Source organism: Cydia strobilella, chromosome 7, assembly GCF_947568885.1.
Source record: "Cydia strobilella chromosome 7, ilCydStro3.1, whole genome shotgun sequence".
Taxonomy (NCBI): Eukaryota; Metazoa; Arthropoda; class Insecta; order Lepidoptera; family Tortricidae; genus Cydia; species Cydia strobilella.
In genome coordinates this window covers 4839702-4852490 of record NC_086047.1, presented here as the reverse complement: position 1 = coordinate 4852490, position 12789 = coordinate 4839702, and the positions used below count along the sequence as shown (strand labels likewise).

The window sequence follows — 12789 nt, the reverse complement described above, 5'->3', positions numbered from 1 at the left end:
CTACTCAGTAATCCAGGATCGCTTGGGACACAGATTAATAAATAGTTACTACGTAACAGATACATCATTCCCATACAAAAGCGAAAATACCTACGCTATAATAGCCTACAAAGTCTTAATAATCAGGACGAGAAGAAATGTACCATAAGTACGCGAACAAATAGTCGAGACTGCCTTGCTCGCTGTGCGAGTCACGTGCCAACGCGTCATCGTAAGAATGCGCTAGGGTTGTACTGTTACTTATGTTATTATTGTAATAAAACGAATATTGCGAATCAACCATATTTTTTATTAGTCAATCAAATATTTAAAAACAACAATTATATTACCTGACTCAAAAAACTCCTTCATTTACGATTTACCTACTTATGTTCATAGAAATAAATGGTGACAAAATTCATAAAGATAGATTTAATATACTACTCGGTAAATACGACAAATTTTCCTTTGTTTTTTGACTTTTACACCCATCTACTGCACAATAGTTTCGTGCTTTCGGCATTTCGAAGCGTACGCGCGGGAAACGCGCGGTGCGCGCGCTCAGGCGGGCGTTCGGCGGCCCTCTGTCGGTTGTATCGTCGACGATACGCCGAGCGGTAGGCATATAGCGCGTGGCCTTGAGCGAGTGAAGGAGGCCTGCTTGGGATCGGAAAAAAATGACCAGTCTCAAGGAATCTTGGAACTTTCACCGACTGAGAATTTTGGAAGGAAAAATTTAGGAAGGACTCCTCCCGATTTCACTGGTCATAACTATGGTTTAAGAAGAAGAAGAACTTTATTCTCAAAAAGAATTTACAAAATTCGCTTACTTGAGAATACAAAAAATTATAATAAGTATATCTTAGGACTAGCGTGCAGACAATGTGACATAAATATTCATTATAAATAATCATTACAAAGATTCGTTTGGTTACAAAGTGGGTAGAAATAGAAAAAGGTTACTAACCATATGGTGCATTCCCAACGCTTACCAAGCGCATGCGAGTTTACGCTATCCAGTATAAGTGTGACTTATGATTAAGCGCGGTCATTAGAAATTGTGAGTTACGTTATGCTGGTTTACCAATCATGCGTCCGACAGCGGGTCAAAGGGAACTCGTTGCCTAACGAATGTCGGCAAGCTACGAAGCAGTTAGCATGGAGAAGGCAATTGGTTTAATTATAATAACGCAGGTCAGATAGTATTAATTATATAGTATTTGTTAGAAATAATATAATAGGGTTTTTTTTTTTGTATAGTTTTTATTATATATATATATATATATATATATATATATAGTTCTTACATAGTTTTTTTTATTGATGTATATTATTTATATGTATGTAATTTTATGCAATAAAAAATAATTAAATAAAGTTTTTGCATTTATAGTTACAGTATATTGTTATTTATGTTTATTTTGGTATGTTGTTTAATAATATAGTTTGTATTAGTATGTTTAGTATTAATTGTTAATATTTAGCAGTTTTAATATGTACAGTATAAAATTTGGTTGTTTTGTGCAATATATATTATATTAAATATTAATTTACGTGCGGTTTTTTTTTTTTTTTTTTTTTTTATACGGATAATATATGTTTTCAAAATATTTACCCTACTTAAAAATAACTTTTTTATATGAATGAACAATTTAATTGACTATAATATAGTCATATAATACATAGGTATTATGTGCATACTATTTGCTTAACAAATATACATGCACTAGCTCATATAATTATTACATTATTTATTAGGTACATAGAATTTTAAGTTTTTTTTTTTTTTTTTTTTGAAGCTGTTATGGATTTCAATTCCTTGATATCTTTTGGTAACTTGTAAAGTTGAGCACCTTCATAGATACACAGGCGGAGTCTCCGTCCTCGTTATTTGTCCGTTGGTTTTGGCTGTGAAGATAAAATTTTTGGTATGCCCTTTACATATTTGATGTATAAATTTGTCTCACCATTGGATGTACGAGCTTGAAATTCTTCTTTTACACTTTTTAGAAATTCTCTCTGGTAGGGCGTTTGGTCTGAGTATATTCTAACATCATGTGCTTTATTTTTATTTCGGAGTATGTTTTTCACTGTAGCCTTTGATGCGAAGGTTGCCTTTATTGGGCGGACTTTGTTTTCGACGTATTTACCTAGGCGAATGATCTGCAGTGGTTCAGGGCAGTCGTTATATATAGTTTTTGTAATTTTATCAACTTCATATTTGTCATAACTACCTACAAGTATGTACATTGGCTCGGCCGCGATCCACGGAGTGCGCTTCGGCTTAATCTCAATGCGACCCCGTCAGAGCGATTATCAGAGCACGCGAGACTGAAGTTAACTGAACAGTGGTCCTTTTATGTCATGCCTGGTTGATAGGCGACAAGGTCTCGGCAGACGGTGCTGCTACGCTTGCGGGTTGAGTCACACTGGTCCCCTAGCGTCACGCTACCTATACCCGACTGAACAGTGTACATACCTGGTTGATGGGAGTGCGCTGTCGTGGCGGGCGGTGTTGTTGTGCGTGAGGGTTGAGCAGGCGCGGCTCGGCGTGCTCACGCGCAGCGCGCTAGCGCCGCCTAGCGTCACGTTACCTACACCCGACTAAACAGTGTACATACCTGGTTGATGGGAGTGCGCGGTCGTGGCGGGCGGTGTTGTTGCGCGTGAGGGTTGAGCAGGCGCGGCTCGGCGCGCACGCCGCCCGCGACGCCCGGCGCCCGCGCCGTCGCGCGTGGCGTGCTCACGCGCAGCGCGCTAGCGCCGCCTAGCGTCACGCTGCCTACACCCTGCAAAGTAATTACCGTTTACTTTCTGATACAATTCGAGGTCAAAGTCTGAGGAAGCAGTGTGTCAACCCGTTTGGCCATCACGCGCCAGATACTCAACCGCAGCACACCCTGATTCACGCTTCCATGGGCTCCGTATCCACAGTTTTCGTATTCGAAAATCTTGCACCCTGTTGTGAACAATTATAACCTTCTTTTGCTCAATTTTCGTGCAACAACCACGTGAAATTGAAAGCGTTAATGTCTAAGCGTTATTTGGAAGACTCTTCCAAGGCCCTGTATATATTTCGAATCAGAAAAAAAAACATACAAAACAAACTACAATTTTTATAAGGAACTTTTCACACGGTACAAAAACCGCTTGCCAAATTGCTGACGCATCTTATTTCTTTGATATATGTGTATGTGTTGTGTACCTTATATAAAGCTATATATCACGTAATGTGATAAGAAAACTGACCTGCTGGGGATTAAGAAGCCGCGTCTGCATCTGCGGAACGGACGCGGGCGGCCGCACCGGCAGCGTCACCGAACCCACAGTACCCACCTGCTGGTGTTGGGGGTTCAGCAGACGTGTCTGCATCTGTGGGTTGGGCATGGGCGGGCGCACGGCGGGCCGCCGCGGCCGTACGGTCCGCACTGGCGTCCGTACGAGGGTCACAGAGCCCGGGCTGCTTAGCGCTTGGTTGAGGAGCTTTGGGGGCGCTTGGCGAGTTGGTGTACCCTGTACCAAAATATCAGTGATGAAGAGGTGGGTGGTAAAGCTTTTTGGTATCTTGTAAGATTCTAATGGTCATAAACATACAAAATTTAACTACTTTTTTATTTATTTTTTACAAGCTTACAGTTTTAAGGCGATATTACTTGCTAAATTTCATAGTTCTAGGACAACGGGAAGTAACCCTACCAATTTTAATTCCCTTGAGTGTCGAAATTTACGTTTTTTGCGGCATAAACCGCCGTATCTTTTTTTTAAGTTTACACAGATATTTGTTTTTGGTTGGCCTGAGTATGTGGTTTTAAGAGAGCGAAGAAGAAATGATACGAAGTTAAGTATTATTAAATTTTAAAGAGTTTAGATTTAGTTTAGTTAGAGAAACTAGTTATACTAATCAATTTAGTCCTTCTAACGTCTCAGCCACGCAACGCACCAACCGTACCGTAGCCCTCCGGTAAAAATTATTATGAGATGACTAACTTGTATACAATATGCTACCCAACTTACACTGCACGCGTAACAACTTGCTGGTCCTGTTTCAGACACTGCTACAATAGGGATTTTGTCATTTTTTTATGAATGGTATAATCAGTCGGTCAGGTTTGTTTTGAGGATCAAATGTCTGTATGGGACCCATTGTCTTAAAGCAATATAAAGGTCACAAATGATGGTCAAAGTCTGGCGCCCGCACTTCTGACGAAACGCTTCTAACAAAATGTCAATACATCGTGACGTCACCATGTAATGTCGCTATGCTTAGAAGCAGTTTCGATGTATGGAAAAGAAGGAAATTGCGATTTTGTCAATGAAATGTTGCGTTTATGTATTTGTTGCCATATAATATTATTTTTAATAAAATGTAAGGAATCGAATGGTACCATTATTTTTTTTCTTTTTTAGATGTTTAAAAAAACTTAAATTTTGAAACTTTGTGGTCTTTCGTTTCGTTTCGTTATTATTCCGTTATATTACTTTTTTTTTAGTTTTAAATTTATTGTGATAAATTGCTCATTTTCTATCTATATAACTAGATTTAGTTACAAAATTGAACATGTGTCAACAATCCTATTGCTTCAATTGGGTGTTGGGCGTTTCTAAAAACTTAACATATTATACTATCCAACTTACAGCTTGGTTAATATACGCCGCGTGCATCACAACTTGCTGATGCTGAATTTGCTGCTGCGGAATATGCTGCTGATGCTGTTGCTGCTGCTGTTGCAAATGCTGCTGCAATTGCTGTTGCTGCAACTGCTGCATGTGTATGTTGTGCTGGTGCTGCTGCAGTTGCTGCATAAGTTGGGATTGCTGCGTGGCTGCCCGCGGCATTTGTTGTTGTTGCGGCTGTTACAAATATATTGCGAATGACTAGTCAGCGGTTCTCAAACTTTTTTGGTGACTGAACCCTTTTGGAAAGCGAAATATTTGACGGACTCCCAAATTAAGAATTCCGTTGGTCACTGTGGATCAGATATACTGATAGAAGAGCTGTTTTTTTCTTATTATTACAAGTATTCTCGTGAAGCCCCAACACAGTCTTTGCTGAGCCCTAGGGGTCCGCGGAGCACACTTTGAGAATGGCTGGCTGGTATATGGCTACATGATAGAAAATACTTAGTAGTATAAATTATGTAAGTAACATGAAAAGAGGCCGTTTAGGTTATTACACACAGCCTGGCCTTCAGTTGTATTGACGGCTAAAGCAATGGAAATTGGCAAGTATTCAGTCCTAGCGCTGTTGGTCACATGGCGATTTTAATGCAATGTGTAGCCGGACTACGCTCAATGGCGTACAGATATCTCAAAAACAACGACCAATCGACGTCCAACAGTCAACTTTAAATTCGAATTCAAATTGTCGGTTCCCTCGTGTAGTAAATTTTAAATGGTTACCGGCTGCGGAGCATGTTGCGGCGGCGGAGGGGGCGGGGGCTGCGGCGGCGGCTGCTGCGCCGGGTGTATCACCGTCGGCTGAGACAGCACATGAGCGGGGCTCACCAGCTGAAAATGATACGCCTTTTACTTACACCCTGGACACTAAAATGGCAGTTCAATTGGGCAATTTTTACGATCTAATTAGTGGTTTTGTACTAAAATTGTAAAGCAGAAGAGTCAAAAATATTAGGGATCTGTCACTTTAGTACCTATCTGGAATATAAAAACAAGGTTTAGATATAGGTAACAACTAAAGTTTAGGTAGTTGTGAAAATAAAATGTTAGCCACAAGAAAGATAATATACGAATACTATTTAATATTTATCATACTGTAAACTAAAACATGCTTGAACTACAGGTATAAATGCGATTTTAAAACGTTGTCTGCCTTGGTGGTAAGATCGATTTGTGTAATAAATAACAATTCAAGACCATTGATCGCTACTTTTTGGGTTGCCATGGACATACACATGACCCACCCCATAGTGCAATTATTTAAACAAGATATTTTCCCCCGGCGTTTTCTTAACACTACGTCACACCAATGCTGCTACTGATTAGTAGTTTTTATTTTATATTATCGTACGTCTACGTCTAACACTAGAGGCCAAGTAGAGCGGAAAAACATTTTAGGAAATATTTTGGACAGCGCATTATCCTTGAATAGCTTGCTTTCTCAACCGCTATCAGAAGGTGCTGAGAAAATGTTTACATATTATAAAAAATATCTGGAACTCAAGTCTGAAGGTTAGTTATACACGTGAACTCCCCTATGAGGCTGGCATCGTCACCACGAGTGTACGGAAGCCTCTATAAAAATTAAGAATGAAAAAATAAAAATAAAAAAAGACCATTGATCGCTACTTTTTGGGTTGCCATGGACATACACATGACCCACCCCATAGTGCAATTATTTAAACAAGATATTTTCCCCCGGCGTTTTTTTAACACTACGTCACACCAATGCTGCTACAGATTAGTAGTTTTTTTTTATATTTTATCGTACGTCTACGTCGTATTTACCCTCATGATCAAGCAGGAGAGAAAATGTTACTACTTTTTTGTTATCTTATAAAAAAAAATTAATAGCTGTTAATTAGAAGGAAAAGATTAAATAAATCGGAAAGCCCAGATGCTAGTAATGTTAACCCCTATCTAAGTTGTTTTATTTATCTAAACATATTGGTGAGATAACATACAAAAACAATGGGTAGTTCACCAGTTCAAATCAAAACTTTGAACTTGCTTCATGGTTTATTATTGCATAATGTCGCCCAGTCAGTCAAATTATTCGAACACAAAACCATCTCTGTAATCTGTGTGTTAAAAGTTAGCTCATAAAGCAGCAAAGGGAGACAGTAGTAGCGAATCGCACCACACCCATGACGTAGTTTTGAGGGGATCCCTTTGTTTGACATAATTATTGAAAGTCATAATGTAATGATTGTCAGATTATCATTTAGTCATAATTCTAAAACCGTTAACTTTTCAGGATTTTCATAAGGTTATAGATAGGTTAAGTTAGGTTTGTTTTATGATAATCCTGAAAAGTCACGCGTTTCTGAAAAAAAAATAACAAATTAGGTATGACTAACAAAAATGCGGACAAACAATACTTTATGGCTAAAAACTTTATGGAAAACAATAGAGACCCAGTTTTGAGACATTGATGTTACGAGATGACACAGGAAGGACATAATATGTACAAGCGAAGTAAATTGAAGCATATTAAAAGGTGAAATATTCAGTTTATAACCAAAACTGTAATTAGTTTTAGCTTAGTAAAGTCAGTAGCAGAAATGTCTTAACGGACCAGGGGGCCTACTAGCCAAAATGAAAATTGTATGCAGAAACCGAAACGAAACGTTAAGTTAAACATACAAATAATATATGGAAAATTGGAAATGATATTGTTTCGTTTTCTGCAGCCGATTGTCGTCTTATCTAGGCCCCCCTATATAGTGTGATGTCCCCCTAGATGTCCATAATTATCTTATTTATGCTCTTATATCCTCTTCACAACAAAGTTGTGTTCAGATAACTTTGAACTTTTAGCTATTTCTACTGCTGACTAGTTCAGTACTTATCCATATTGTTAAAAAACTCTATGGAAGTTTTTGTTAGGTAGAGAATTCTGGTTGTCAACCAGAGTAAGTGCAAAAATACCCATTTGTTGTGAAAAAAAGGTTAATTACAAAAGCCTATCTAATTATAATTAAAATATTAGATGAGCCCGCCAGATGCGTCGAAAACCTAAAATTTCGAGTGAAAATCAAAATGTATAGTACATATACCATAAGGTCGGGGTACTTTAGCCGTTATTACAAGGTTACTTTGTCCACCCATAAAAACCCCATTTATTGAATTAATAAATTCTTAAAAACGACACTTAACGCTTACACAAAAACAGATTAATCACATAATGTCGTTTTTAAGAATGTATCAATTCAATAAAATAGGTTTTCATGGGTGTGCAGTAACCTTGGAGGGCTAAAGTACCCCGACCTTACGGTACATTGTATTGCATTCCAATTTATAATAATGTTCATTTATATTATGAAACCAGATTCATTCTAAGTATACCAATATCAGCATCATTGCTAAATCAAGTTATTCATGCTTGCAACATGAATAACAGGAGAGTGACAACATAGTTCTTCATTCTCGCCAAGCCAATGACTTATGGACATTTTCTAATTTTATTGTAACAACTATTACTTTTTATAAATATTTTTATTTTGTATATTTAGTTTCAATAATTGGCGTTAAAAATATTTATTTTTTGTATATAATGTAAAACTCCCGTGACGTGAGCGTTTTTAATATTCAGAATTTTTTGAATCTTTAAAGTACCTACCCAATATTGGGGATTTTTTTCTATGGATATATTTGTACACAAGACACCATTAAATAGCAAACCATTACAAGACTTGTATTTTTAAAGTGATTATTAAAAATTTAAATAATCAACACCAAATGTTTCCTTCTTATATTTTAGAATGTTTTTACTATTTTTAAGTTGTAAGTTGTAATCAACGAAATAATAAAAAATACAAGCTTATAACAAATTCAACGTGTGAAATTGGTGGTTTTCAAAAAAGTGTATGAAATGTGTGAAAAAAAGCAGTTTTGTTTGGTCTCCAATCCCATTACATTTACCTAATAAAATCAGTTTTATGAAATCCACCATTCATTGCCTACATGTAGCCAGATTTAGCATTAACAAAATAATTGAACTTTTATACAATCACGTTACTACATCTCTACCTAATACAATGAACTTAAATATAACAAAAAAATAAAAGTTAACCAGAAGTAAGTAATCAAACAAATTACCACAAAAATTATATAAACTTATTTTCCAGGTATAAGTTGTCACATACATTGGATGTTTATAAAATGTTAGTGTTAGTATCCGTGCTTTGTTACAATTCTAAAGTTCAAAAGTATTAGAAATTAATTTGATGGGATTAATTTCCATAATTATGATAAAGAAATAATCACAAACATAAATTAAAATTTCGACAAGTTTTAGCCAAACTAAGTTCTTAAAGCCACACCCACAATCAGTTGTGGCTGTATTTAATTAACTTAACAATTTTGCGGCCATGAGCTTCAAAACCAAATATTTTTTGGTTCTTCAGGGATCTTCAAACTTTTTGACTTGAAGGTCAGGGTCAGGCCTTGGGCGCTACTGCTTTTTCCGCGGGCCGGATTATAATATGGCCTTTGGCTCACCTGCATTCTTTCAGCGGGTCCAAAGTGCAAGATCTGAATCTCATACGCCGAATTTGGAAACCCTTGGGATGTAAGAATTGAAGAAACTGGGACTAAAAGTGCTGGATACTATTTTACGAAACTGAGAATCATCTGGAGTTAGAAACAAAAGAACAATGCTATGGTAAGGTAACATGTAGGTAAATTAATGTGGGAAAGACAATGTAGGTAAAATAATGTGAACAGTACAGTATTCCTTGTACCTTTGGTTACCAAGTGTTTGTTATTCCAAGCTCTTGCAACTAATTCAACAACAAAATTATTAAAAGCATACTTGCTAACTGAAATTAATCAATTGACTTAATGGCATGTTAAGTGTGAACCACATAAAAATAGATCACAGTTTCATGCTAAGCAGGATCTATCTAGAATTGCGTTGAGTCTACTAAGAGTACAAGTATTATAGTATATGTGTACTATGAAATGCACAATTATCTAGCCAACATACATGTTGAGGGTGTTGTGGAGAGGACTGTTGCATCATAGATGCGTCAATGATTTGCTGAGCCTGTTGCAAGACAACCTGAGCATCCACTGGTAAATCAGATGTGTAGTAAACCTACAAATAAATTGTATATGAACACACAACTTACATTATATAACATTTATCTAACACAAACTTACTTATAAAGAACTCTAAGAACTCTTGTGTCTCAGGATAAGTATTCCTATTCCTAATACAGACTGCACTCATTGGACATAAGTTAATTTTGTCATAAAATAAATAGAGATAGAAATATTATATTGGTTACAAATACCAAGATAAAAATTTTGAAAAATTATGTTTGCATGCTAGTTAGTACAAAACATTAGAAGTAGTTTGAGAAGCATTGAAGTCATCCAATCAACACATTATTTTTGTTACAAATATTTTAATTTATGTCCATGTTGTTTTCAGAAAAGATTACATTCACAGTTTGTAGATATACACATAAGATCTCTCTTCCAACACTTAAAAAATATCATTAATTAGCTGGGTCCACACAGAGCAAGCATATGCGCGAGGCAATTTCCTCGCGCACAAAACGGCCAGTGTGGACGTGCCCCGCGCGCGGCGCCTCGGCCGAGGAACGTCTACACTGGCAGTTTTGTGCGCAAAGAAATCGCCTCGCGCGTATGCTCGCTCTGTGTGGACCCGGCTATTGACATATGTTGGTCTACCTTGATACAACATACAATTTCTTTTTAGGCAAATAAATGACCTTTAGTAGGAGACCTACACCTAAAACAGCAAAGTACAGTCATTTTGCCTCTTTTATACAAATAAATGATGGATTACATACTTGCTGCCAGCAAGGTAGGGTTTGCAATGCTTGCTGATTTTTTGAATATTTTGATTGTAAAATTCCATAGACCTTTATAAAGTCATGATTAAGAGACAAAAGGACCTGTTAAAATTAGTGGTATGAATACTATGTATTGCTATAATAGACAGTGGTGTGTCTTTATGACCTTTCATTAACATGCCATGTTCTATCTGAATAATATCTTTATCTTGCATTCTTTGATAATCCAGAAATGTGTGTCTAGTAGACAGTGGGTCGGGATCTAAAATTTGGGTATTCATTGCAAACCCTAATAGCAGGTTATGCTCCTTGAACTACAGATTTAAAGTAACAAAAGCAAATTTACCATAATTTGTTTCAAACACATCAAGAAATACATATGATTAACCCATTTCTGTCAGAAAACTCCTATATACTCCTATATACACTCATTATGAGACTCGGGTTGGCAACTACCAAAGGTTTGAATAGATGGCGCCATCATAGCTTGCCCCCTTTTCTATGAGAAAAGCTTAAGCTTATGAAGTTTTAAGGCTTAAAGGGCTGGCATCCAGGGCATAAAATTCCATAAAAAAGAAAACTTGACAGAATTCTAGGGATTGACAGGGCAAGCTATGCTGGTGCCATCTTGTTAATACTTCGACTGGCTAACCACATTGCTAATATACTATCATATTACTAGCTACACTTACTTGTCTGTGCAACGCCTGCTGGTGCTGTTGTTGCTGCTGTTGTTGTTGGAAGTCCGTAGGCGGGGGCGGTGGTGGAGGGTCATGGCGGATGATGTACTGCTGCTGGTATTGCAGGCCGCCATCGCCCACAACTAGTTGAGGTTGGACTCCTTCGCTTACTATTATATCATTAGGCTGATCTGCTGGCTGGACCACCACCTTTACAGATAAATAGTTTTAATAGTTGTGATATCACAACATGGTACCCAGGAGATGGAAAAAGGAATGATGGAGGACCTAAAATGAGATGTAGACGAATTCAGGCAGGTGGCTGGAGCCTTGTGGAGAAGACAGGCTCTGGACAGGGACTTGTGGAGGAATATGGGAGAGGCCTATGCCAAGAGCAACTAGACGTCTGTAGAGAAAGGCTAGCAGTAAGCAGTAAGTTTTAATAGTGAAAATATAATGTAATGTGAAAAAAACTGTTTAGACTATCAATAAGAATGAGATTAGTATCATTATCTGTCTTTATTACAATCACTACACTGTAAACAGTCAGTGTATAAATACAAATAAAATATTAGATTTAACCAAATAGAATAGATTGTCTGTCTACCAAAAATTCACTAGCTAATCTATTTTACAATTAGCTTATTTTAGTACTGAGACAGAAAATTACTTAAATACTGACTTTCTTAAGATCTACTAGTAACATTTGTAACATACAAAATAGGTATGCAATGGTTAAAAAACAAGATAAGTGATTAGATGGAGGAATTAAATAATGATAAATAATGTGTAAAAGAATAGATGGGCATTTAACAATTTTATAACTGTGGATTGATAATTGCTACATATTTTTTATTAGTGACAATTCCTAGATATTTAGCAGTTAAATTTTGTATGACATTATCTAGGAAAGATACAGTGTTGTAGCAATGTAATAGTAGCCTACCTGTTGTTGAGAATACTGCTGATCATCTTGATTAACCAAGCAAATGTTAGGACAATATCTTTGTAGATCTTCAAGAGTAAGTGTCGTGCGACCGGCTTGTCCAACTATCTGATAATATTGAGCCATTGCAATAAGCCTTAGCCTGAAAAAAAGCATCATTTGTCACACACACAACACATTGATGCAAGTTAAAACATTGAAAATCATATATTTTTATACTCAAAACGAACATGTAATCAAACGTAACTTTCCTTAAACAATTTGTTTACATCAATCACAACTTTAGTAAATTAATTACGTGAACCACTTCAACCACTGACCTAATGATAATGTACAGAAACAAAAGTTAAAATGTGCCAAACATTGAACAAACCCATATAAAGATGACAGATATTCATACACCTTCCCTACGGAGCAGTACGTACACAACCCAGAACCAATGACTTCGTAAACCGTAAGAAGACTCAACTATGGCGACGACACATCGACCGTTTTACGATCAAAAGATTCACCGCACTTTTTGTGCTATGATGTTATAATTTATTACAATAGTGTCAACAAAAGCATTTTCGATTATAATATCAAGGGATAAAACGAAATGGCTTCGATTCCTTTGATACAACCTACATTATGTCCTGCAAGATCATTGCATGAAAACCAAAGATGTTAACGTATATCT

General features: G+C 36.7%; 1 protein-coding gene across 1 annotated transcript in view; it reads right to left on the bottom strand.

Moving 5' to 3' along the window:
* LOC134742789 (putative mediator of RNA polymerase II transcription subunit 26) overlaps positions 1–12789 on the bottom strand; it is a 44818-nt gene that overhangs the window by 31873 nt on the left and 156 nt on the right. Inside the window, exons 2-8 of the mRNA XM_063675975.1 lie at positions 12111–12252; positions 11177–11374; positions 9647–9757; positions 5380–5487; positions 4615–4830; positions 3229–3492; positions 2601–2768 (exon numbers count right to left, since the gene is read on the bottom strand). Coding sequence (XP_063532045.1) covers positions 2601–2768; positions 3229–3492; positions 4615–4830; positions 5380–5487; positions 9647–9757; positions 11177–11374; positions 12111–12236 — 1191 coding nt within the window. The 5' untranslated portion in view covers positions 12237–12252. The remainder of the gene's footprint in view (positions 1–2600; positions 2769–3228; positions 3493–4614; positions 4831–5379; positions 5488–9646; positions 9758–11176; positions 11375–12110; positions 12253–12789) is intronic.